At 34.4% G+C, this 23852-nt stretch overlaps 1 protein-coding gene across 4 annotated transcripts in view; it reads left to right on the top strand.

Moving 5' to 3' along the window:
- CABCOCO1 (ciliary associated calcium binding coiled-coil 1) overlaps positions 1 to 23852 on the top strand; it is a 116930-nt gene that overhangs the window by 23749 nt on the left and 69329 nt on the right. For all 4 annotated transcript variants that reach the window (XM_041749979.1, XM_041749978.1, XM_041749976.1 and 1 more), the window contains 2 exons: positions 7241 to 7385; positions 12047 to 12119. In XM_041749979.1, coding sequence (XP_041605913.1) covers positions 7241 to 7385; positions 12047 to 12119 — 218 coding nt within the window. The remainder of the gene's footprint in view (positions 1 to 7240; positions 7386 to 12046; positions 12120 to 23852) is intronic.

Here is a 23852-nt window from a genome sequence, read left to right as displayed (position 1 = left end):
AGAGCCCAGCCCCTCTTCTCCAGCCAAGCAGAAATCTTTGCACCAGGCCCAACGAAGAGCATTAGATCAATTGAGGACATCTGAACCAGCCACCAAGTACACACTCAAGGGTCTCCTGCTTCCTCCTCCCTGTCTCCATTCACCCTCCAGCAGGAGAAGGCTAAGGCACCTGCACATGGAAAGAAGCCAATTCACTCATATGGCAAATCCTAGTGGAGCATCTTCTATCTGCCAGGCTCTGCAAAGTACCAGGGGAGACATCACAGCTTTCTTGGAGCTTATCCTCGGGGAGGTGGGTAGGGGTGAGGGAAAGAGTTAAATAAGTAACCAAATAAATAAGGATGATTTTGAACAGTGAAAAACAAATGAATGTACCCTTTGTACTCCAATGTACCCTTTGACCCAGCACTTCCACTTTTGGGAATTTATCCTACATATCCCCTCATACATACATACATATGTAAAGTTGTTAGTTGCAATAATGTTTGTAAAGGCAAAAAAATTAGGAATATCACTTAGAGACATCAGCATGAACTCATATTCAACTTAATGTAGATACAGATATATAGTTGTCAAATGTACGCACATATTCTTCTTAGCTCTGTCCACGGATATGGCTTAGAAGCAATGACATCCAGTATCAATGAGCATACCCAGGAACCAGGTCTTTATTCTCAATAAAAGGAACCAGGGCTCCTTAGAGAAATAGCTGATTGTAGACCTGGAGCCGGGAACATAAAAGATGAGTCAGGCATATTGCAGTGGCCAAGAGTAAATGCTCAAAAATCAAAATGATGTCGGCATGTCAATGGAATAGAGAAGCCAACTGAAAAGCTTCCAATGTCCAAAGTTGGAACAATTTGAACAAAACAACATAGTAGTATTGAATTATAGTCCAAAGTATAAAATTAGCATCCATGAATCCATGCTGATACAAATTAATGATTTGTATAAATAATCAACTAGGTAAAATACAGAATTCCTAATAATTCATGTAGATAATTCACCCTCAGGAAGTTAAAGCACAACTCTTCACCCCTTAAGTATGGGCTACACAGTGACTTCCTTCGAAAGAGGACAGTTTGGGAAGGGGGAGACACAGGAACTCTATAGTAGAGAAGCCTAATAAATACTATCTTAGCCAGGTGACTAAGGCTGGCAACATCAAGAGCTATGTCAAATAACATATGCCCTTGATATAATGTGATAAGAATGGCACTGTAGACTTCCTCCCTCAAATCCTTAACCACTATCTAATCATGAGAAAAATATTAGACAACGAAATTGAAGGACATACTACAAAATATCTAACTACTACTTCTCAAAACCGTCAAGGCCAGTCTTCTCAAAACCAGGGCAAGTCTGATGGGGTCTTGGGATAGAAAAAGAAAAGACTTTATAAAAACTAAAGAAATCCAAAGAAAATATGAACTTAGGCAATAGTGAAGTATCAATATTTGTCCATTAGTTGTGCCAAATGTACCACAGCAATGTTAGCAATATGGGAAACTGTATGGGGTATATGGGAACTCTCTGTGATACTACTGAAACTTTTCTTGTTAAGCTAAAACTACTCTGAAATTAAAAGTTTATCAATAGGGTTAGCCCATATGTAACATGGAATACTATGCAGCAGTAAAAAGAAAAGAATGAATGCCTTTTAGGTATTATATGGGGAATCGTATATTGTTATTAAGTAAGGCAAGCTGTAGAATTGTGTACTTTTGTTTATGAAAGACAAAAATGAGAATTTATGTTTTTGTTTTATATATATATATATAAATACTAGGAAAATACAGAAAAAGCTAATAAAAACTTTCTGTAGGTATCTAAAATACATAAAGAATTCCTACAACTCAATAGAACAAAAATAAATAACCCAATTTAAAAATTGGCAAAAGGGATCCCTGGGTGGCGCAGCGGTTTGGCGCCTGCCTTTGGCCCAGGGCGCGATCCTGGAGACCCGGGATCGAATCCCACATCAGGCTCCCGGTGCATGGAGCCTGCTTCTCCCTCCGCTTGTGTCTCTGCCTCTCTCTCTCTCTCTCTGTGACTATCATAAATAAATAAAAATTAAAAAAATAAAAATAAAAAAAAAATAAAAATTGGCAAAAGACTTGAATCTCTATTCAAGGAAGATATCCTTCAAGGAAGATCCAAGGAAGATGTTCAAAACACTAACAGGTTCATGAAAAGACCACTAGTCATTAAGGAAATGCAAATTCAAACCACATGAAATATCACCCCATGCCTGTTAGAATGTCCATCATCAAAAAACAAGAGATAACAAATGTTGTCATGGATGTGAACAAAAGGGAACCCTTGTGCACTGTTGGTGGGACTGTAAACTGGTACAACCACTATGGAAAACAGCTTTAAGTTTCCTTAAAAAATTAAAAATAGAACAACCATAGTCTGGCAATCTCACTTCTAGGAATATATCCAAAGGAAACAACAACACAAACTCAAAAAGATATCTGCACTCCCATGTTCATAGCAGCATTATTTACAATAGCCAAGATATGGAAACAACTTAAGTGACTATTGATGAATGAATGGATAAAGAGGTTGTGAGAGAGATATATAAAACAATGGAATGTTATTCAGCCATAAAAGCCAAAGAAACCCTACCATTTGGGACAACATGGATGGAACTTGAAGACATTATGCTAAGTGAAATAAGTCAGACAGAGAAAATTATACTGTAATTTTACTGCGATTATACTGTATAATCGCCCTTACATGTGGAATTTAAAACAAACAACAACAAAAAAGAAACATAACACCAAACCTATAGAAAAGGAGATAAGATTTGTGGTTACCAGAGGTAGAAGGTGGTCAAGTTCAGACTTCTAGTTACAAGATAAGTACTAGGATATAATGAATATGATGACTACAGTTATACTACTGTGTGATATATATGGAAGTTGTTAAGAGACTAAATCCTAAAAATTCTCATTACAAAGAATTTTTTTTCACTTTACCTTCTTTTCTTTCTTTTCTTTTTATTGTATCTATAGGAGATGAACATTAGCTAAACCGATTGCAGCAATGATTTCACAATAAATCAAACCATCATGCTGTGTGCCTTAAACTTACACAGTGATATATATTAATTATTTCTCAGTAACACTGGGGAAAGTTTTCTGGAGGGAAGGGTGTGGGAACTGGGCATATGACAACAAAGGTTGAGGAGCCTTTTCACAATATGTATTCACATATGTTTTTTGAACCATGCGAATATATTACCTACACTAAAATTAAATTGTAAAATAAAATATATGACGAGAACAGTCCTATGCTTTGCAACCCTTTAGCTGAGTGTTCACAAACTAGAAACAGAATAAAGAAAAGTAAAACATTTTCATGAATCTCACATTCCAAATTTGACAAGATATTTCCATTTTAAATTTTTTCCATAACGTACAACTGACTCAAAATATTTCTTTTATGTGAAATTTTATATTGTTGATATCAGTTCAAAAATGAATTTTAAAAACTTGAGCAGGATCCATCCAGCCTCCTCATAAACTAGGAGAGAATGAAAGTACATATGTAAAGCCTAACCCAAAAAAAAAGCAAGAGATCTAATTTTTCCTTTTGGCAGAAAAAAAAAATCCCCTCAAACCTTTAAACCTAACAAGATTATAGTTATCATTGGGAAAGAATATAATTTTAGCTATGCATGCCAGAGAAAGAGGTAAAGTCTGTTTATACTTAAACTAAGAGGTGGTGGAGTCCTGAGCCCACAGTGAACATTCCCATCCAGCAACATTTTAATAGAAAAAGCACTGAAGAACATAATCTGGGTTGTTAGCTGTAGTGTGGTTGACCATTAATAGAATTCTAGTGAGGGAACTGTCTTTTCTACTGATTCAGTTTCTGATCTGTTCCTTGTCTCAAACTTGTACTACAAGGCATACTGCAGACAACCCATCTGAAATCAAATTGGATCAAACTAAAAGATTATGCTACATAGGATTTGTACAGTGCTCTTAACAATATACATTTTGGGGTGCCTCGATGGTACAGTCGGTTGAGCTTCTGACTTTTAGTTTTGGCTCGGGTCCTGATCTCAGGGTCATGAGATCAAGCTCCAGGTTGGGTTCCATGCTCAGGGTGGAGTCTGCTTGAAGTTTCTCTCTCCATCTCCCTCTGCCCCTTCTAATCCTGCTCTCTCTGTCTCTCTCAAATAAATAAATAAATCTTTATAAACAAACATTATACATTTTTGAGTTGTTCCAGAGCCTGACCAGGGACAAGCTGTTGAGAATCAGATGGGGCATTTGACCTCTTTCCAGGTCCATGGGCCTAGATTTATTCCCTTGTAGATAACATGAATATTAGTAAGTAACCATAGAATACTTAGTTCTATGAAATTGAACCTTTTTCTCCTATATAGGAATGTTAGTAATAGATAACATTTGGATAGGATTAACTTGTGCCAGTCACAGTGCATTTGCTTTCCAAATTCTGTCTCGTTTAATTTACACACAACCTTGAAATAGTTCTATTATTCTCCCCATTTTAAAAATAAGAAAAATAAATGAGATTTAGAAAGATTAAATAACTCCTTAATGTCACTGGCATCAGCCCCAGTGAGTGAGAACTCACCGTCTCTACTACTACATCAAAAGTTGCCAGCTTTAGGCTGATTCTAGAAAGCATTATACACACATAATATACTAGTGTACATATCATTTCAGTTTACCAAGTGGTTGGGATGCATGTCTTATTTGAGCCTCACAACAGCACTATAAATTTGAAAAGTGGTCTTATTCTCATGTATAGATACAGAAAATGGAACTCAGATCACCTAGCCAGTAAGTAGCAGTTATAAGGTACCATGTTAAGTCTTCCAACTAATTATGTCCCTCATGTTCTTTCATTACCCTAAATTTTTGAAGATAAATTTTGCTTCTAACAGCCTTTACTATTTAAATGGTTTAATCTTTCATATTTTAATCACATAACTAAATGTGATTTTTAAAAGAGCAAATATTTCAGTTAGATAAGTGAAATGATAACTCTCCTAATTTTTAAAGCCATTATCTATAGATAGACATTAGACATAGAAAAACAATTTTAAAGTGTCAATTATATTTCAACATAAGGAAATAGTCATATAAATGTATTTTGTCCTTGATAAGTGCAGTTACATCCAGAATTTTAATCAATTATCTAAGAATTTCTTTTTTCTTTGCATCTCTAATTAATACCATTTTAGTAATAAAATTATTCAGATTTTTAATCCATTCATTTTTGAATTGCTTTTATCCAACAGATATTTCATTTCTGAAGTTATCCCAAGAAAGTTTCAAAAGAAGTTTATCATAGAAAAAAATGTTTGATAATAATTGAGCTCCCCTTAGAATGATATAGGAAAGCTTAGTTATCCAGCAATATTTCATATATCTAACTTATAAAAGACAATCTGGAGGGAGGCTATGGGAAAGGAACCAATTGCCATTAATTAAACCAGTTTTTAATTATTATGTAGTTTTTTGCTTCATTCTAATTCCTACAGATAGAAAAGAATCCAGATGAAACAAATTTCAAATTAGTATTTATAGTGTCTTCCTAAAAATTTTTTTAAAGATTTTTATTTATTTATGCATGAGAGACACACAGAGAGAGGCAAAAACATAGGCAGAGGGAGAAGCAGACTCCATGCAGGGAGCTCAATGTGGGACTTGACCCAGGACTCTGGGATCACACCCTGAGCCAAAGGCAGATGCTTAACCACTGAGCCAACCAGGTGTCCCTCTTCCTAAAATTTTTCATTGCTTTACTGTCATTTTATCAGTAATTTGGGGACATTACACATCCCAGAGTGAAAGAGTAGCTCTGTAGTCAGAAGTGGCTGGTGCTTATATTCTCATAAATCCTGTGCATCACCCCCTCTTGCCTCCCTGAAAAATTCACTCCATTAGCAAGATGTGGAAAGTTGACTGACAGTTTTCTGAGAGAGATAGAGGTTTGGTTAAGACTGGGAGGGTGGGGTCCCCGGAACATTACTCCAGAACCCCAGCTGATACCTCCAAGCAGCTGGTCCAACCTTGCCTTTGCTAGAGACTTTCAACTCTCCATCTCCAAGCTCTTCAGTTTTATGTGTATACACTCAACACTCGTCAGTGTGTATGTGTGACGTAATAGTATTTTGCTTGCCACAAGTAAAAATGAGCATAATTAAACAGGAAAAGAAGATGGAAGTTCATATTTGTATTATAGACACTATAAATGTTAAGTTTAAGGCTTTTGACATTTATCTACTCTTTTTTCAACTGGACACATGCCAAAGAAGATACTTTTGCTTTTTTGTTTGTTTTTAGTTGCAAGAGAAGAGACCACAATCATTGACTTGTTTATTTTTGGTAATGGTGGCAAAGTGGTGTCAGCGTCACTCTGCGCTGTCATCTGGCTCTCACCACCACCACCAGGCATACATTTGAGAAACAGCTTACATAAGTTATAAGTCTGGAGCTTGGATAAGAAAAAAATATCTTGATGTTTTACATAAAAATACATATTTCTGGCATCTATTGAAAATCTTCAGTCCCAAATTCCCACATGTTAACAATTCCCCAAAGCCAAGTGTTGGTTGACTCTGTGCATTTACATTTTCAGTTCTGAGTTCAGCTCTCCTGTCTACATTAACTGAACCTACCATGTAGGTCTTCTTCACCAGCTAATCCAAATAATTTCTGTGTCATTTCCATACGTACTCTTATTCTAAGATCTTTAAAAATATATTTTCCAGGGATCCCTGGGTGGCTCAGCGGTCTAGCTCCTGCCTTTGGCTGAGGGTGTGATCCTGGGGATCCGGGATCGAGTCCCATGTCAGGCTCCTGGAATGGAGCCTGCTTCTCCCTCTGCCTGTGTCTCTGCCTCTCTCTCTCTACGTCTATCATGAATAAATAAACAAAATCTCTAAAAATATATTTTTCCCATTTTAAAGTAATTTTTAGGTAGATTTTATATTATTTTTGTATCTTAAAGTGGAAACAAAATCTTTAGACAATTATATGGCATTAGAGTAATTTACAGTTTTTGGGTGTGTCAGCTGCTATTCTTTTACACAAAATATAATTATTAACTTACCATTAAAAACATTGCTATCACCATTGTCCTCACAAATATTGTAAAAGTAAATATTTGCACATTAAGGACATCTTGGATTATTTTGTTCCAAAAGCATCTATCAAAATAATGCTTAAGACTTCTCTGGATCTTATTTTAGCATTGCATATGTCCTTGGAAGACAACATAAAATGGCTTGGAGAAGTTATGGCTGAAATAGGACCATCTCATTCACAGAAAAATGAGGAATGGAGTATCTTTAATATAAAACAAGCTAATGCTGTCATCGATTACTTAAAAATAAGGTATGAATTTTTTTAGTAGCATTTATTTTTTCATTTCATTATCTTTTTACAAAATATCTATTAAATCAAAAAGAATTCATTTTTAAGACCTTTACAGAATTTATACTGTAATTAACCCAGCAAATAACAAGGTAATATTAAATCTTTCATCCAACAAATAAATTCAGGACATTGAGTTTTGGCTAACCTTTCATTCTTAAAAAAAGATTTGTATTTGATGAGTATAATTTCACCAGAATTATAATTAATTATCCAATTTTTCTCTGAATCCCTAATTAATATAATTTCATTAACAAAATTATTCATTCACATTAATCAGACCTGATTACAATAGACTTTATATTTTAATAGTTGGCCTTGACATCAAAATTTTACATTTTAGAATAACATTCATTTAAATTTAAAAATTTCTTTTATTTTTTTAAGACTTTATTTATTTATTCATGAGAGACACAGAGCAAGAGAGAGAGAGGCAGAGACACAGGCAGAGGGAGAAGCAGGCTCCATGCAGGGAGCCTGACGTGGTACTCGATCCCAGGTCTCCTGGATCACAACCTGGGCCGAAGGTTGTGCTAAACCACTGAGCCACCTGGGCTGCCCTAAAAATTTATTTTAAATGCTTTGTATTAGAAATTAAAGAGATTTATGTGGATGCTTCCTCAAGTTTATTATGTGCCCTGAAATATTTTGTAGTATTGACCAATTAAACTCATTGTTTTTCTTTATGCTTAGAAAATGATGGTAAATAGAGGAAAAGTATTTTTATTATAGCGATTCTTCATTGGTGAAATAAGAAATCTATCTTTTTATATAATCTATCAGAAGGTCTGCATTAGAGGCATGCATCTCTCTCAAGGGACATGGACATTTTTAGAATTTGCAAATATTTAAACAAGAGTTGGTAAAAATCTTTCTTTTTCCTGACTAAAAGCTTCTGAAGAATATCTTTTTTCCTCCATTACTATATACTGCAGTGTTTTCCAATTTTAAATTTTAAAATTCCAAAATAAGGAATGTCCTAGACATGCTCAAGATTTGCTTGGCAAGGATCCTGGCTGTAGTCTGGAAGCTTTTTAAATATTAATGTTTAATTTGATAAGGCTTATATACTGGTTTCTGGCATGAATTAATAATAGTATATGATATAATATGTTTTATATAATAACATTTGATATAATTTGATTTCTTAATATAAAACATATACCTCCTAATGTGTGTCTCTCACTAAAAGCTACAGTACTCTTCATATCAATTAAAGTAAAGCAAGGTCCTTGTGTGGAAAGTAAAGCAAGGAAGGAAGGGAAAGGAAATCCAGAATTAGACAACCTGTTCCCCAAGGTCTTTCTGCCCATCAGAATCGCTGGGTGAGGGGAATTCTCTGCCTATTTATGTCGCATTCTTCTTTCCTTTCTTTATCTGTTTGAGACTGCCAGGTCTCTCTTTGAAGAACACATTATTACCTCTGAGTTCTAAACCCAGGAAGTTCATAATGGACACCAGGACTGATAGTTAACTAACCCCATGCAGGCGCCCTAATGACACCTTCTAGGTGGTGAAAGGTGCCACTTGTCTCTTTTCATCTTGTCTCTCTGGACAAATGCTCAGCAGTCTATTTCTTGACATTTCATTTCAGAAAATGATTTTGTTAGGAAGGGATGTCGGTGTTAGTCACCATTAAATGCTTACCAGGGTAACTTCACTTACCAAAAATTTCTCATCTCATTTCTAAAAACACTAACAAAAAACTAGTATTTGAGAGGTCAGGTAAAGTGAATCAGAACTATTTTTATGCCATTAAATCTTCACATTGTGATTTCAAAGAATTAATACATTTTAAATGCATCTGTTACAGAAAATAAAATATTGCTTAGTATGATACCTAGGATTGATACTGGAGTTATGTAAAGAGAAATGTTCTTTTCTACAACTCCTTTTTAGAATGCCTCATAGGTCCACAAATATAAATTTAATGGCAATTAAACCAGATAATATTTTTCATTTTAATGACTACAAAGAAGTTTTATAAATATGAAGCTAACTCAATTATTGAAAGTATAAGCATGTTTCAATTTAATCTGATATTAAATTTACTCAACCAGTGAAAGCCCTCATCAATTTAGGGAGAGTAGTTTTTAGAACATGACCTATAGCACCTATAGCACATGAAACTTAACTGGCAATAAAACTGAAATTTTATTTAATACTGTTAATAGAATCTAAATTGTATATTCCATCATGTATCTGTGAAGAAAACTAATACCAAAATACCTCACTAACATACTGTAAGTACTGACCAATCTACTTATTCAATATATACATTAATATATTTTATATAATATATACAAATATAAATATAAAATGCTACTGAAGCTTTTCAGTATAAGACATCATTTAGATATGTCTGGTCCAAGTACACTTCTGTCATTGTGTATTCTACTTATTCTTTGGGAGTTAGGTGAAGGTAATGTGCACAGGCATTTACTCAATATAAGAAAATCAGCACTGACCCTCTGTGATCAACAGGGTATCCTACTTCCTGGCATGGAGCCATGGAATGTCTTGACCCATTTTATTTCTGACTATTCTCTCTTTGATTTAGAACTAAGACAAGATGTTTAACAAAATAGTCTAGGGGCTTGAGTCAGCTGGATGTCTTCCTTCTAAAGGAAGGAGGAGGAAATGTATTCCCATAGCAGAGGTGTCACTTTATTCCCATAGGAAGTAATCTAATAGATCTTTGGTAAAGTTAGATAACCTCAACCAAGATGGGGACCAGAGTGAAGCAATGGAGGCAACTAGACCTGGCCCTGAAAAGTACCTCCTTAGGTGCTTCCCTTCCTTCATCTGCTTTACCCTAGTCCTGGCCTTGCCCCAACTTACATCTTTGACCACTTCATCCAAGTCATGAATTTTATTTTCATTGTAAAAAGTGAATTTCCCTTTTGGCATGAGACATTCTAATTCCTATATGCAATGAGGAGAATAAGACTGAAAGATTATAAAATTGCAGGAAGGAAGATTTATGAATTAACTTCTTTGTGTAACATAAGATGGAAGGAAAATTTTACACTAATTCACTGAGAGGAAGCCAAGTTATTTCCAAATACTCCACAGTCTTTAATTTTTCTACTCAAAATTGGTTATTGCCAGCCTAATATTTTTAACCTCAAAGCTTTCTCTAGGTAAGCAATATAAGGGAAGGAGAATTTGAATTTATTTTGCTTCATTGAATCATCAGACTTCACTAATCTTGATGCATTTTCTAGCCAACAAATCAAAGTAATGTCAAAAGCTAAGTTAGTTTTCTGAGTGTTGATGACTAATTTGAATGTACGAGTTTTTTTGAAAAAAAAAAATACCATGACTGAGTCTGCATACCCATCACTTTTTAATGGATTGTGTTAGTAGTGAAATCAACTGCTGATATAACTCAGAGAGACCCAGCTGCCTGAGGATTTCTTCATTGATTTCAAATGAATTGAAACTTTGATCCATTACAGCATTCAGGAGAAGCCATTATTATACATGCTCTGTAGCTACATTTTGCAAATGTTAATTTCTCAGTTATATTAAAATCAATTTTCTTAAATAGCAAAAGGCACCAGAGTGAAAGAGAAACCACTAAGACAATTTTTTTGTTCTTGGGCATTTTGCTGTATTATGAGTCTATTAATTTTCCCAACCAGCAGGAAGAGAATTAGAAAAATTCAAATATTATCACAAACAGGATATTAGAAATCAGCCCTTCAGTAAATTTTTAACTCTCAATAATACATTGCTGAGATCTGTAAACATACTAGAAATACTTGTTTTAAGAAACTCGTACCCTTTAGCTCTTCACAGTTTTTATACACTGACCATCTAGTCTTTGGGTAGAAACTAAAGAAATTATCTGCCTTAAATTAATTCCTCTCTTTGACATGTGATCAAATATTCTACAAGAAAATCAGACAACTTCTAAATGGATTTCAGTTCATATTGCATCATTTTCAGGTGTTATCAGAGATTAATTTAATCTTGAAACAGCTTGAGAGCATGAGAAGTAATTGATACGGAAGTAGAATATAGAATTCAGTGTCATTCATTCCAGAGGAAATTGACTCCAGTTTGAAGCCAAACATGAAAAATAATGTGAAATTTGGTGTTATTTAGGGACAGTGCATTATTTGTCAACCAAAAAAAGTCAAGATGCAATCTAATTGCTCCCTTATTCTAAACCTATCCACTTACCACAGATTAATTTATGTTTTTTTTTTAAGATTTTATTTATTTAATCATGAGAAAGAGAGAGAGAGAGAGAGAGGCAGAGACACAGGCAGAGGGAGAAGCAGGCTCCATGCAGGGAGCCTCGACGTGGGACTCGATCTCTAGGATCATGTCCTGGGCTCAAGGAAGCACTAAACCTCTGAGCCACCCAGGCTGCCCTAATTTACTGTTTTTATATTAGCTACTGTTATACTGTCAATGTCTCAAAAAAGTAAATCTTTAGTTTCTTACTATTGCTGGACAATTCATTTGGAATAAAAGACATAATTAACTCCATATTAGTGTTTAATGTCTTTTGCTTGGCCAATATGAATAACTTTCCTTTAATAAATACTCTTACATATTTCTTTCCTAAAATAAATTTATCAGAGTTGCACATTTCTTTTGCGTTTCAGCTTATTTCAACACTACAAGCTATATGAGTTTCTGTTCTACTCTACCAGGGAAGAAATTGTGATAGGAACTAAGGTAAGTAATTTATCTAGATGAAACCAATTAAGCTGAATCACTTAATGCATGCTGATCAGCATCTGGATCTTTAACTGCTTAAAGCAACTTCTTGTCAAGATTACTCAAGTGTTAATATAACCAACTAGTAGTTTGCAAAAAGAATAATTACATAAAGTGAGCTTTGGATTAAGAAAATAAGCTGTCTTTTGGAATTAAAAGCATTGTTAATCATATATACTTTATGTATTTATGGAATATTTGACAAATCAAAATTGAATGGGTTATGTATGTCTTCATACAAAGAAAATTGGGAAAAGTGAGATAAATTAATTCAGTTAAATCTCTTCTAATTTCACATTTTTCCCCAATCTACTCATTTTTTAAGGTCTAATTCAAATCCCACTTCCTCAACGAGGCAAACCTTCCTTAATTGCATCACATCTCAAAGGAAGGGTTTAGACAACGTCTTTAATCACATCCTATTATTTTATTCTAGCTACACTTACTATACCAATAAGCACATAAATATGTACTATTGTAATATGATTTTCTAATTATTTCTGTGGATTAATATAGTCAACACAATTCAACTGCAGTTTCCTTGAAGGCAAAAATGAGGTGCTGTTTTTCTACCAAAACAGAGTATAATGCACCATAGCCCTTCAACCAAACTATGTAAGAGATTCAGTGACATTGAATACAAAAGTGTTTCTACAATAACTGATCTATCTGAAAACTCTTTGGAACAGCTTTACATATAATTATACAACCATAATTGCTAGAAATGAATCCTGGGTAAGAAAACATCTGAAGGAGGCTAAAGATCCCATAAAAAGTGCTCCTTAGCTTCTCAAACATGGAGGAGGCTATGTTGCCCAGAAGTATCAGGCATAGGAGTGGCCATGGTCATAAATAAACAGTGAATAAGGAGATATTTATGTTATCTTTGAAGTTTTCCTGATATTAAACACCAGGTGGAATGTGCCAACTTCTGCCAGAGTGTTGTTATAGTGGATTTTATAAAGTGTTTGCTTCTTAATCACTTCAATTGGTTGTTACTCATCCTCCATGTGGGTACTTCTCATAAGAAGCTGGTCTTTTAAGTGAATTAAAGGAAAAACAAGGAGCCTTTTTTGCCTTTGACTTTCCTTAAAGTTTTCTCTTAGTCTTTTCATACTATATCTTAAATTAGGTGTCACTTGACAAAGTTTCACTGAAAACATTTCCACTGGAGAATTACATCATGTAGTACAACAGTGTTGCAATAATGATCACTTTGGAATACAACCCTATCTCGTCTATTCAGCAAAACTTTGGGAAAATGATAATGGCTTCAAAAGCAGCACAAGCAGATATTTAGAATCATCAAGAAAAAAATTCATAAAGATCTCCCTTTTCCCTTTGTTATTGCACAATCATGCCTTTCCTTGTTGTAAGAATATATTTAGGTGACATTTATGGTTATAGAAAGAAAAAATGGAGAAAGTAGACTGGTTTTGGTGCCTTTATTTTCCTTTGTCTTTTGTATTTTCTCCAAGCTGACCAGAGCTGTAAAAAAATCTTTAGTGAAAGGATATTAGGTCTTCAAGAATTAGACCACTCATGGTATTTTAAAGGATTAACCAAAGTAGGTATTATACTACAATATTTAATGGCATTGTAGAAGTGTCTGATAACCCTTGGTGCAAATATCTGTTTTTTAATTAACAACCTTTCATAGAGAAGGCAGAGGTCTGCCCTGCTAATGTGATTATTCATGCTGACCTCAGTGCTCTGGGACCAAATAAGGTCCACACAACAACTGCATAAATGTTCCAAATTTAGCTCTCAGGCTAGTGTTCAAATTAAAGAACACTGATAAAATTTAGTTTCTTTCTTAATTGTGGATAGGCAATTATAATAAAACACATAAATCCCCTCTAAGCATAATTACTAAATATTAATTTTTGTTAGGAAAAGAACAGAAATAAACCATAGTCATACTTTTCTTGGGTTTTAGTTTAAAAGAATTGGTTTTTGTTTTGTTTTGTTTTTTAATTTAGTGATCATTTATGTATATCTCTACTCACCCTTTCCAAGAAATTTCATATTATGCTTAGATCATAGAGGCACATTTTCAGTAAATCGTTTTTCCTGACCTGAGATGCTCCGTAATCTAGAAATATTTCTAAAACATTTACAGATACAGTTCTATAAATGACATTTTGTAGTTCATTGGGTGGTTCACAGATCAGACATCTTATTTTGAAAGGTAGCAAACAACCAGAATGAGCTAGGATAATGACAGAATGGAGGCAGCAAATTCCCATAGTTGTAGCCACTTGAGAAGATGAAATATATGAGTTTCACTCAGTATTTAAAAAGATAAGTCACTGAATTCTACTCCTGAAACCAATATTGCATTGTATGTTACTTAAAATTTTAAATAAATAAACAAATTAAATAAATAAAGAGATGAGGACTACCTTTTAGTCACTTAAGGCAGGAGCTCTCCCTGTCTGTGACAGTGCAGTTAGCCCATAGATCCTCTGACACCAGGCAGCCTGGGTGGCTTGGAGATTTAGTGCCGATTTCAGCCCAGGGCATGATCCTGGAGAACTGGGATCAAGTCCTACGTCAGGCTCTCTGCATGGAGCCCGCTTCTCCCTCTGCCTATGTTTCTGCCTCTGTGTGTGTGTGTCTCTCATGAATAAATAAATAAAATCTAAAAAAAAAAAAAAAAAAAAGAGATCCTGTGACACAGAAATTGTAAGGGAATCAGACTCTCCTTAGGATATATATTTTTTCCTTGGCCCAAGGCCACACTCAGGAAGAAACCTGGAAACTTCTGTTCTTTGCTTTTGTTACCTAAAAACTACAAGAAACATTTAATAATTGCACACAAAAAACACTATCAGATATTAGCAATGGTGATGATCAAAACTTCGTAGCAGATTCCCCAAGTCATGGTTCCAGTCAGGTATCTACCACCAAGAATCTACTAAAATGAGGTGATATAACTATAAAATTATGTATTTATTCATTCAACATCTGTTACCCAGTCCATAGTACATTGTAGGTTTTGTTAACTTCCAGGGACACAAAATGATAGGCAACGATTCTTGTCCTCAAGGAGTTGACTATCTAATGAGAGGAGAAAGGTGATTAAATAATTAATAATAGTGTAGGATCCAAAGTGTTAAGATCCTATGCAAACAAATAGAAGACAAAGAGGAACATGTAAACTGTAGGTTTAAAGCTTATAGAGGAAATCTAAAGGTTGTGAATGAGTTAGACACTGTACTGTGTTTGGGTTTTTGTTTTGTTTTGGTTTTTGTTTTTTGTTTGTTTGTTTTGTACCATGAAAGAAATCTCACTTAAAATAGTTCAAGAAATAAGAAAAAGGAAGGGTATAGAACTTGGTGACCAGCTGGTAAATTGAGAGTGAGCTGGCCTAACGTTAACTGGCTGTACCTAGTCAAACCATCTGAACCAACTGATGCAAATATCTCAATCTCTTGTCTCTCTTAGACCTTTTCATCTCTTTTCTCTGATTCTTTTTATTTTGATCTCATCCCCCTCCACTGCACACAGTCCTTCCTCTAACTAGTGGGAGATATGACAGAGACAGGTCCAGTTGAGCAACTCCAGGAGAAAGGGACATTCCTCCTTGCAATGTTACTATTATTGGCCCTGCTTGTGCCATGTGTCCACTCTCAATTAATCACTGTGGCCAGAGGAGTGGAGTAATGCTACTAGAAGATCCAAGTAGACCATATTGAACAAGTGACAGAGGATAAATAGATCCCCAAAAGAAACAGAAAGAGCCATTACAAAAGGGAAAAGTGACTTTATCAAAATAGTGACGTAAGCTATTATTTGCCCTTCTCCTACCATCTCTTGCAGAAAGTTTTGGCAAACAAACATCTCTAGGCAAGTGAACCAAGACCATCTAATGTAAAGATAAGCTGGCAGCCCAAAATCACCAAGCAGTTAAGGAAAATAAAATCATAGGTAGACATGAAACTCTATGAACAAGTCAAATAATAGCTAAGGAACAGAGTTGATAGAGCAAATGGTAGAAGATTTTAAGTTTGATTGATATTCTTAAGAAAGTTTGAAATTTTATTGTATTCTTAAAAAAAGAACTAATAGAGATCTTGGAAATTCAAAATAGGATTTGAAAACTTTTAATAAAGTATCAGGTATAATCTTATGTAGATAGGATTGAAAATATAGAAAAAAACTTGGAACTGTAAATTACCAATATTTACTTGAGGGGATGTAGGAAATATTAATGGAATGATAATAATATAAGATATTTAAAAATCCAAATGTAAAAATAGCATCAGACCCAGAAGATATTATAGGCTAGTTTCACCAAAATGTCTAAAGTTGATAATTTCCTTTTATATAAAAATTGTGATAGAGGATAGAAGGAGATGGAGAGCTTTCAACTTATTCTTTGAAGTTAGTATAATTCTGAGAATGCTTTCAACTTATTCTATGAATTGATAATGAATTATAATGAAAAGTGAGCAAGAATAACACAAAGTTATGGGCAATCTCAGGTATGAAGATAGATGCCACAATCTTGAATAAAATATTAGAAAATGAAATATACTAGAAGATTGGATGTTCAAATAGGATTTATTCCATATATGGAGTGGTGGTTTAACACTGAGATATCTATTAATGCAATCAAGTACATTATCAGCTTAAGGGGAGAAAAACCAAGTGACCATCTCAATAGATATGGTAAAGCTTTTGATAAAATTACACACCCATTTTTCACTTTAAAAAAACCCAAGTTAATCGGTGTTATACGATTATATTCTTTTTTTTTAGGATTATAATCTTAACTGAGAATATGCCAACACAAGAAACTCTCTAAAAGTATCTTAATGAAAACATTAAAATACCCCTAAGGAACAAGGCAAAGCTGATTATTATTATCAACAATGCTTTTTTAGTTCCTAGTCAATGTAATAAAACAAAAAAGAAGTCAAAATAGAAGAAAAAGAAAAATATTGAAAATAAGACACAAAGCTTTCATTGTTTGCAGATGGTATGATATGAAACCATCATTAAGAAAATAATATTTTCTTGGGCAGCCTGGGTGGCTCAGTGGTTTAGCATCACCTTCGGCCCAGGGCATGATCCTGGAGACCAGGGATTGAATCCCAGTTTGGGCTCCCTGCATGGGGCCTGCTTCTCCTTCTGCCTGGGTCTCTGCCTCTCTCTCTCTCTCCCTCTCTCTCTCTCTCTGTATCTCTCATGAATAAATAAAAATCTTTTTTTAAAAAAAGAAAAGAATATTTTCTTATATATTGGGTAATAACTCAATAAAAAGGCTCACACTGATAATAATGAAAACCATAACATTTTTAGAAATGACCCTAACAAAAACATGCAAAAATAATACAAAAATGAGTAGTTTTAGTAGAGATAATTCTTATTAAATCTGAGTAAGTGGAAAGTAAAACATGTTCCCAGTTGAGAAGACTCAATTTATGAAGATATCACGTCATTCCAAATTAGCCTTTAACTCAGTATAATCACAATGTGCCATGATTATAGTGGCACTTTACAAATATTATTTTAATTTTTTATTGTGGAGCATTTTAACCAAATACAGAATAGAAGGAATAGGATATTAAGCCTTATATATCCATTACCTAGTTTCAACAGTTATGAGCTTATGGCCATAATGGTTAAGTATCTTAATATGTGACCTAAAATATAATGAATTTAAAGTAACTCTTTAATATCATCACTTATGCAGCCAATGTTCAAGAGCTCTGATTATCTTATAACTTGTTGTATTTGTATTTATTTACACCTCCATGTATTTGAATGTGTGAGGTAGCACCCAAATAAAATACCTATGTTGGAATTAGATTCTTATGTCATTTTAAACTTATATGTTTACTATTTGTATTTTTTATTTCCTTATAATTTGTTGAAAAATCCATGTCTTCTACCCTATAGAATTTTCCACAGTTTGCCAATAACATTCCTGTGGTATTCTGAACATATCTCTATCTTCCATATTTCTAGTAAATGGGTAGTTAAATGTTGGAAGACTGACTTCAGTTCAAATGCTTAGAAGAGTTTATAGGTGGTATTCTACAATTATATTAGGAGACAGATAATGTCTGGTTTTCTTTTTCGTAATGTTAGCAACCACTGATCATCATTACTTAGATCTATTATTTCATTAAGGGTTAAAAATGGTGATATTCTACTTCATCATTCTTTTTTTCATTGATGATCTGGATACTTCGATGAATAAAAACTTCCATTCTTCAATTATTTGATTAAACTGAGATACAGTTCATTTAGAAAAGACAGAATAAGTGCTGCTAGATTCTTCTCCTTTTGTTGATAGTTTTCAAAATAATAAATTTAATTTTTAGTACCTTCCAAAAGTGACTATAGGTAGACTATAGGTAGGCTGAATGATTCCCCCCCACCCACCTCAAGATGCTTACATACTAATTCCTGAAACCTCTGAATATGTAACCTTACATGGCAAAAGGAACTTTGTAGATGTGACTAAATTAAAGGATTTGAGATGGGGAGATTATCCTGGATTATCTAAGTGGGCTCAATGTAATCATAAGGTTTCTTATAAAAGTAAAGGAAGAAAGGAGAGTCAAAGTCAGAGAAAGGGAGAGAAATTTAAAGATCTATTGCTGGCCTTAAAAATGGAGGAAGAAGCCAGGAGTGAAGGAATTAAGGTGGCCTCTAGGGGATGGATAAGGCAAGGAAACAGTGTCTCCTCTAGAGCCTCTAGGATGAATGCAACCCTGTCACCATGTTAAGTTGAGAACTTCTGACTTTCATAACTGTAAGATAAGTAAATCTGTATTGTTTTAAGCCACTCCATTTGTGGTAATTTGGTATAGCAAGAATAGGAAACTAATATAGACTTTGATTTAATAAATACTTGTATGTGCTACATACTAGAAATACACACACACATGAATTTAATTCTAACTTTCATATTAAAGGAAAAATAAACTATCATAGATGAACTGTATAACTAACCAAATACTGCTGCTGCTGCTGCTGCTGCTGCTGCTGCTGATGGTGATGATAATGATGGAGGAGGAGGAGGAAGAAGATAGAGTAAGAGATGAGGCAGAAGAAGAGAAGGCTGGGCAGCCCTGGTGGCTGAGCGGTTTAGTGCCACTTTCAGCCCAGGGTGTGATCCTGGAGATTCAGGATCGAGTCCCATGTCAGGCTTCCTGCATGGAGCCTGCTTCTCCCTCTGCCTGTGTCTCTGCCTCTCTCTCTCTCTCTCTCTCTCTCTGTGTCTGTCATAAATAAATAAAATCTTTAAAAAAAAGAAGAAGAAGAAGAAGAGAAGGCATTGCCATATTAGATACCAAAGCAGTCTATAAAGCTATGGTAGTTAAAACAATATGGTATTTAGACAGGGATTGGCAAACAGACCAATGGGATCATTGGTCAAAGGTGAGACCCCTTGAGCATTAATAAGAATAGTAATTAAAATAGATCAAATGTAACAAATGTGTGCTATTAAGTATTTAAATAAGTGACATTGAAAATCAATCAGGATAATTGGCTATGTGTTTGATATAATAGATTAGATTTCTGAAAAACAAGTAGGAGTACTGGTTTCTAGATCTGCAGGTAAGGAGTTTGAATTTTCCAGTCTATCCTAATGAAGAGTAAAAAGCTGAATAGATTGAAAATCAACAACTCTTCTTCAATCCATATGAGAGGGAAGGACGCAGGGTGGATGGCTCCCCCCAAGATTGGAGAGACAGATAGGCAAATACAGGTCACTGTGGCTTATTGTAACAGACTCATGAGTGGAAACTGCCATGGGAACTGTGCTAGGGTAGGAAAACCTGAAATCTAATTGATGAATTGCTGGAGGCTCAGTGCCAACAACTCTTGAGAGTTTAAAACTCCAAATGGGCCCAGTCATGAGGGGCCCCACTAAATTGTGAGATTTACCTCCCAGAGCTTCATCAGAAGTCCACAGCAAATATTGAGAAAAATGCCATTGTGCTCCTGGCAGGGGGAGAGGAAAAAGAACCATTTTGAAATATGCCAGACCACTTAGTTATTCCTAACAGGACCTGCACTTAAGGGAAATGAGTTAACCAGAGCCTAACCGGCTGAGGTATTATCACAGTCTGACCAACTGGGCAAATGGAAACACCCAACTCCAGCCCACTCTAGCCATGCTGTCCCATCTAAGGAGGGAGAAAAAAGTAGAAACTCCTGTGAAGTTTACGGTCCAGAGGCACAGGGTCCCTAAAAGACTGATAGGTAGTCATAGAACTATAGAACATGTTCTCTTCCCTGACACCCCACCACCACATTACTAAAGCCCTACATACAGTAGTTCCTTTTGCCACTTTACCATTTACATTAGCTCTAAAAAATGAAATACTGAAGTATAAATTTAAATACATAAGTACAAGATCTGTGTGACAAGAACTACAAAACTCTGAAGAATGAAATTAAGAGCTAAATAAATGGAGATATAGTCCACGATCCTGGGTAGGAAGACTCGATATTGTTATGATGTCAGTTCTTCCCAACATGATGTATAGATTAAATGCAATCGCAAAGTCCCAAAAAGGTATCCTATGAATATCAAAAACACTCATTTTAAAGTTTAACTACATCTGAAACTAACAATGTGTTAGTTGGCTAATTAATTTTTTTAAATTTTTAAAAATTAAAAAATAGAGTTTATATGGAAAAACAAAAGGCCCAGCCTACCCAATGCAATGAAGAAGAAGAACAAAGTCAGAGAACTGACAGTAGCTGACTTCAAGACTTATTATCAAGCTAAAGTAATCAAGACAGTGTGGTATCCATAAAGAATGAACAAATAGCTTAATAGAACAGGACAGAAAACCTAGAAATAGACCTTTATAAATATACTCAATTGGTCTTTGACAAAGGAGGAAAGCAATACAATAGAACAAAGATAGCTTTTTTTAACAGATGGTACTGGAACAACTGGTTATTCCACATACAAAGAAATGAATCTAGACACAGAACTTTAGACCCTCTACAAAAATTAACTCAAAATGGATCACAGATCTAAATATAAAACATGAAACTATAAAACTCCTAGAAGATGACATAGGAGTAAAATTTAGATGATCTTGGGTGTGGCCGTAACTTTAACATACAACATTAAGGCATAGTTTGTGACAGAAATAATTGAATTAGCTGGACTTCATTAAAATCAAAACCTTTTGCTCTGGGAAAGCCAATATCATGAGAATGTGAAGATAAGCCACAGACTGGGCGTACATATTTGCAAAAAATACGTTTGATCCAGAATATACAAAGAACTCTTAAAATTCAACAATAAGAAACAATCTAATTATAAAATGGTCCAAACATCTTAACAGACACCACACCAAAGAAGACATACAGATGGCAAATAAGCATATGAAAAGATGCTCCACATCATATTTCATCAGGGAAATGCAAATTAAAATAACAATGGGATACTACTACACACCTATTAGAATGGCCAACTGGAACACAGACAGCAGCAATGCTAATAAGGATGGAGAGCTCCCTACCTAGTGCATTCCCGAGAAGTACTGAGGCACATTTTGTAAAGTAAGTGCACACATATAAACATGTTTCCATACTAATATATTGACAGAGATCATCTGGGTGTTTACAAAATAAAAGACTGAATAGGAAAAATAGGTGAACTCTCAATCCATAAAATTAAATACTTTGCAAGTGTGTTGCTGCCACATTTTAAGTATAAATTAGGTTTAGCTGGAAAGTGATTTATAGAGTAAAAATCTGGTGTTGTGCTATAGCATCCCAAATTTTTCCTAAGAAAATAAAATTGATATAATGAATTATGTATACATAGTACATTTTAAAAATATTTATTCATTTTCATTTTACCAAACTGACAACACATCAAATCTTGGATCATTTGTACCTTCAAAGGTTATATATATATTTAAACATACACACATACATATTTGTGTTTGAATATAAAAACCTCATAAGATTTCTTTGATAGTTTCTCTAAATTTACAAAATGTAACAGATAGATATAGTTTTATTTTTGACCGTGTAAACCAACATACTTGATATGTTTCAGAATTTTACTTTATAACATGGACATCTTCACAGGGACTCCCCCTGCACAAGCCCAGGAGGCACCACTCACACTGTAGTCTATGTGATTAATGGAGTTGTGCATTGTACAAACTGTGCAGCTGCTGGTGCAGGCCCTGTTTTCACAAGTGGTACTGTAGCAGAATCTGATTATTATAAATATAGTATACTTAGAAAGATATTTAAAGAAAATGATAAATATACCTAAGTGGTTACCTTGCCTAGAGTCATGTTTTGGCAGCCTTTCATAACCCAAAACAATACCACTTAACGTCAGCAAATGTAGAAAATTCAGACCTCTCTAAAATCAGTGAATGTCAATTGTATATAATTTCATGTTCTGAGCACTTATTCCTAAAGCAAAAACAAAATAAAGAAAACACTTTTTCATCCTTATTTCAAAACCCACACAGATTATGGGTGTTAATAACACTGTACTTAAAAATTGTTAGCTTTTAGGGGAAAAAAATAACCAGATAAGAACATAAATTTTATTTCCTTTCTTTAAACTATAAAGTTACGGTGTCCTGAATAAACAAAATATGAGACTTATGTAAACATTCACCCTTTTAAGAGAAAAAAAAGCAACAAAAACATCACATGTCTGATCATATTTTGAAAAGGAGAAAGGCAACTGAAGCGTAGCTATAAAGATATCTTTTTTTTCTATTCAGTTTACCCTTGAGATGTACCTATCAAAATAATCTAAACTTATCCAGATAATATTTTTAATCTTGAAAAAGGCTTTTTTTTTTTTCCCTCATTGGATGATCGTATTAGCAAACTGCTGGAAGGGAAAATCATACAGGACATAATTTGTAGTTTGACCTGCTCACATTGGGTGTTGCTAAAGAAAATCAATCAGAAATTGTTGTGTTAAAATAACTCTATCGGGTCTACCTGGCATGTGTGACTGACTATGGAATCTATCATTTAAAGAAAATAGTTGACGCTTGGGTATACAATTTATCAAACTTCACTCCAGCCCTTTTTCTTCAAAGCACAGAAAAATAATCATCCCTCCCTAAATATAAATCTTTTAAGAGAAATTCAGGGATCTGTCTCCAGTAAAATAATTGATAAATGGCAGAGCATAATTTAAAGATGGTTTCCATCACAGATCACATGGCACGTAAACTCTTGAACCTGTCACTCAAGTCTTTTCATATGTTGGTTCACTAGCATTAATCTCAGCTCCTCTGTGGCCAGTTCTCTGATTGGTTTTTTCATAATTACAGGTTTCCTACTTCCTGCTGCTATGAAGTAAACTCTTCCTACTGCCTGAAATGCTCCCCAACCTTTCTTCTGCCAACCCAAAGCATTCCCTTATAGCTCAGTTTGAGGGACCCATCTCTTAAGGAATCAAAAATAGAAAAAGGAAGAAAAGAAGAAAAGAGAAAGGCAGTGAGGGAAAATAGTAGAATGGGTGAAAGGAAGGGAGGGAGGAAAGAGTACTTTCTTTAACATTACCTTTTTTTTTTTTCCTCAGCATTAAATGCCTTCCAAATATAGCATTACATCTTGGGAACTAATTATGCAGTTCTTTGAGATCAGGACAACTGATACTATTTTTTCTTGTTTTTCTCAGTATAGGAACTATATGCATTCACCTAGTGTTTG

The sequence above is a fragment of the Vulpes lagopus genome, chromosome 3, assembly GCF_018345385.1.
Source record: "Vulpes lagopus strain Blue_001 chromosome 3, ASM1834538v1, whole genome shotgun sequence".
Classification (NCBI taxonomy): domain Eukaryota; kingdom Metazoa; phylum Chordata; class Mammalia; order Carnivora; family Canidae; genus Vulpes; species Vulpes lagopus.
The sequence above is the reverse complement of the archived record's forward strand: the minus strand, read 5'-3'. Positions and strand labels throughout refer to the sequence as shown.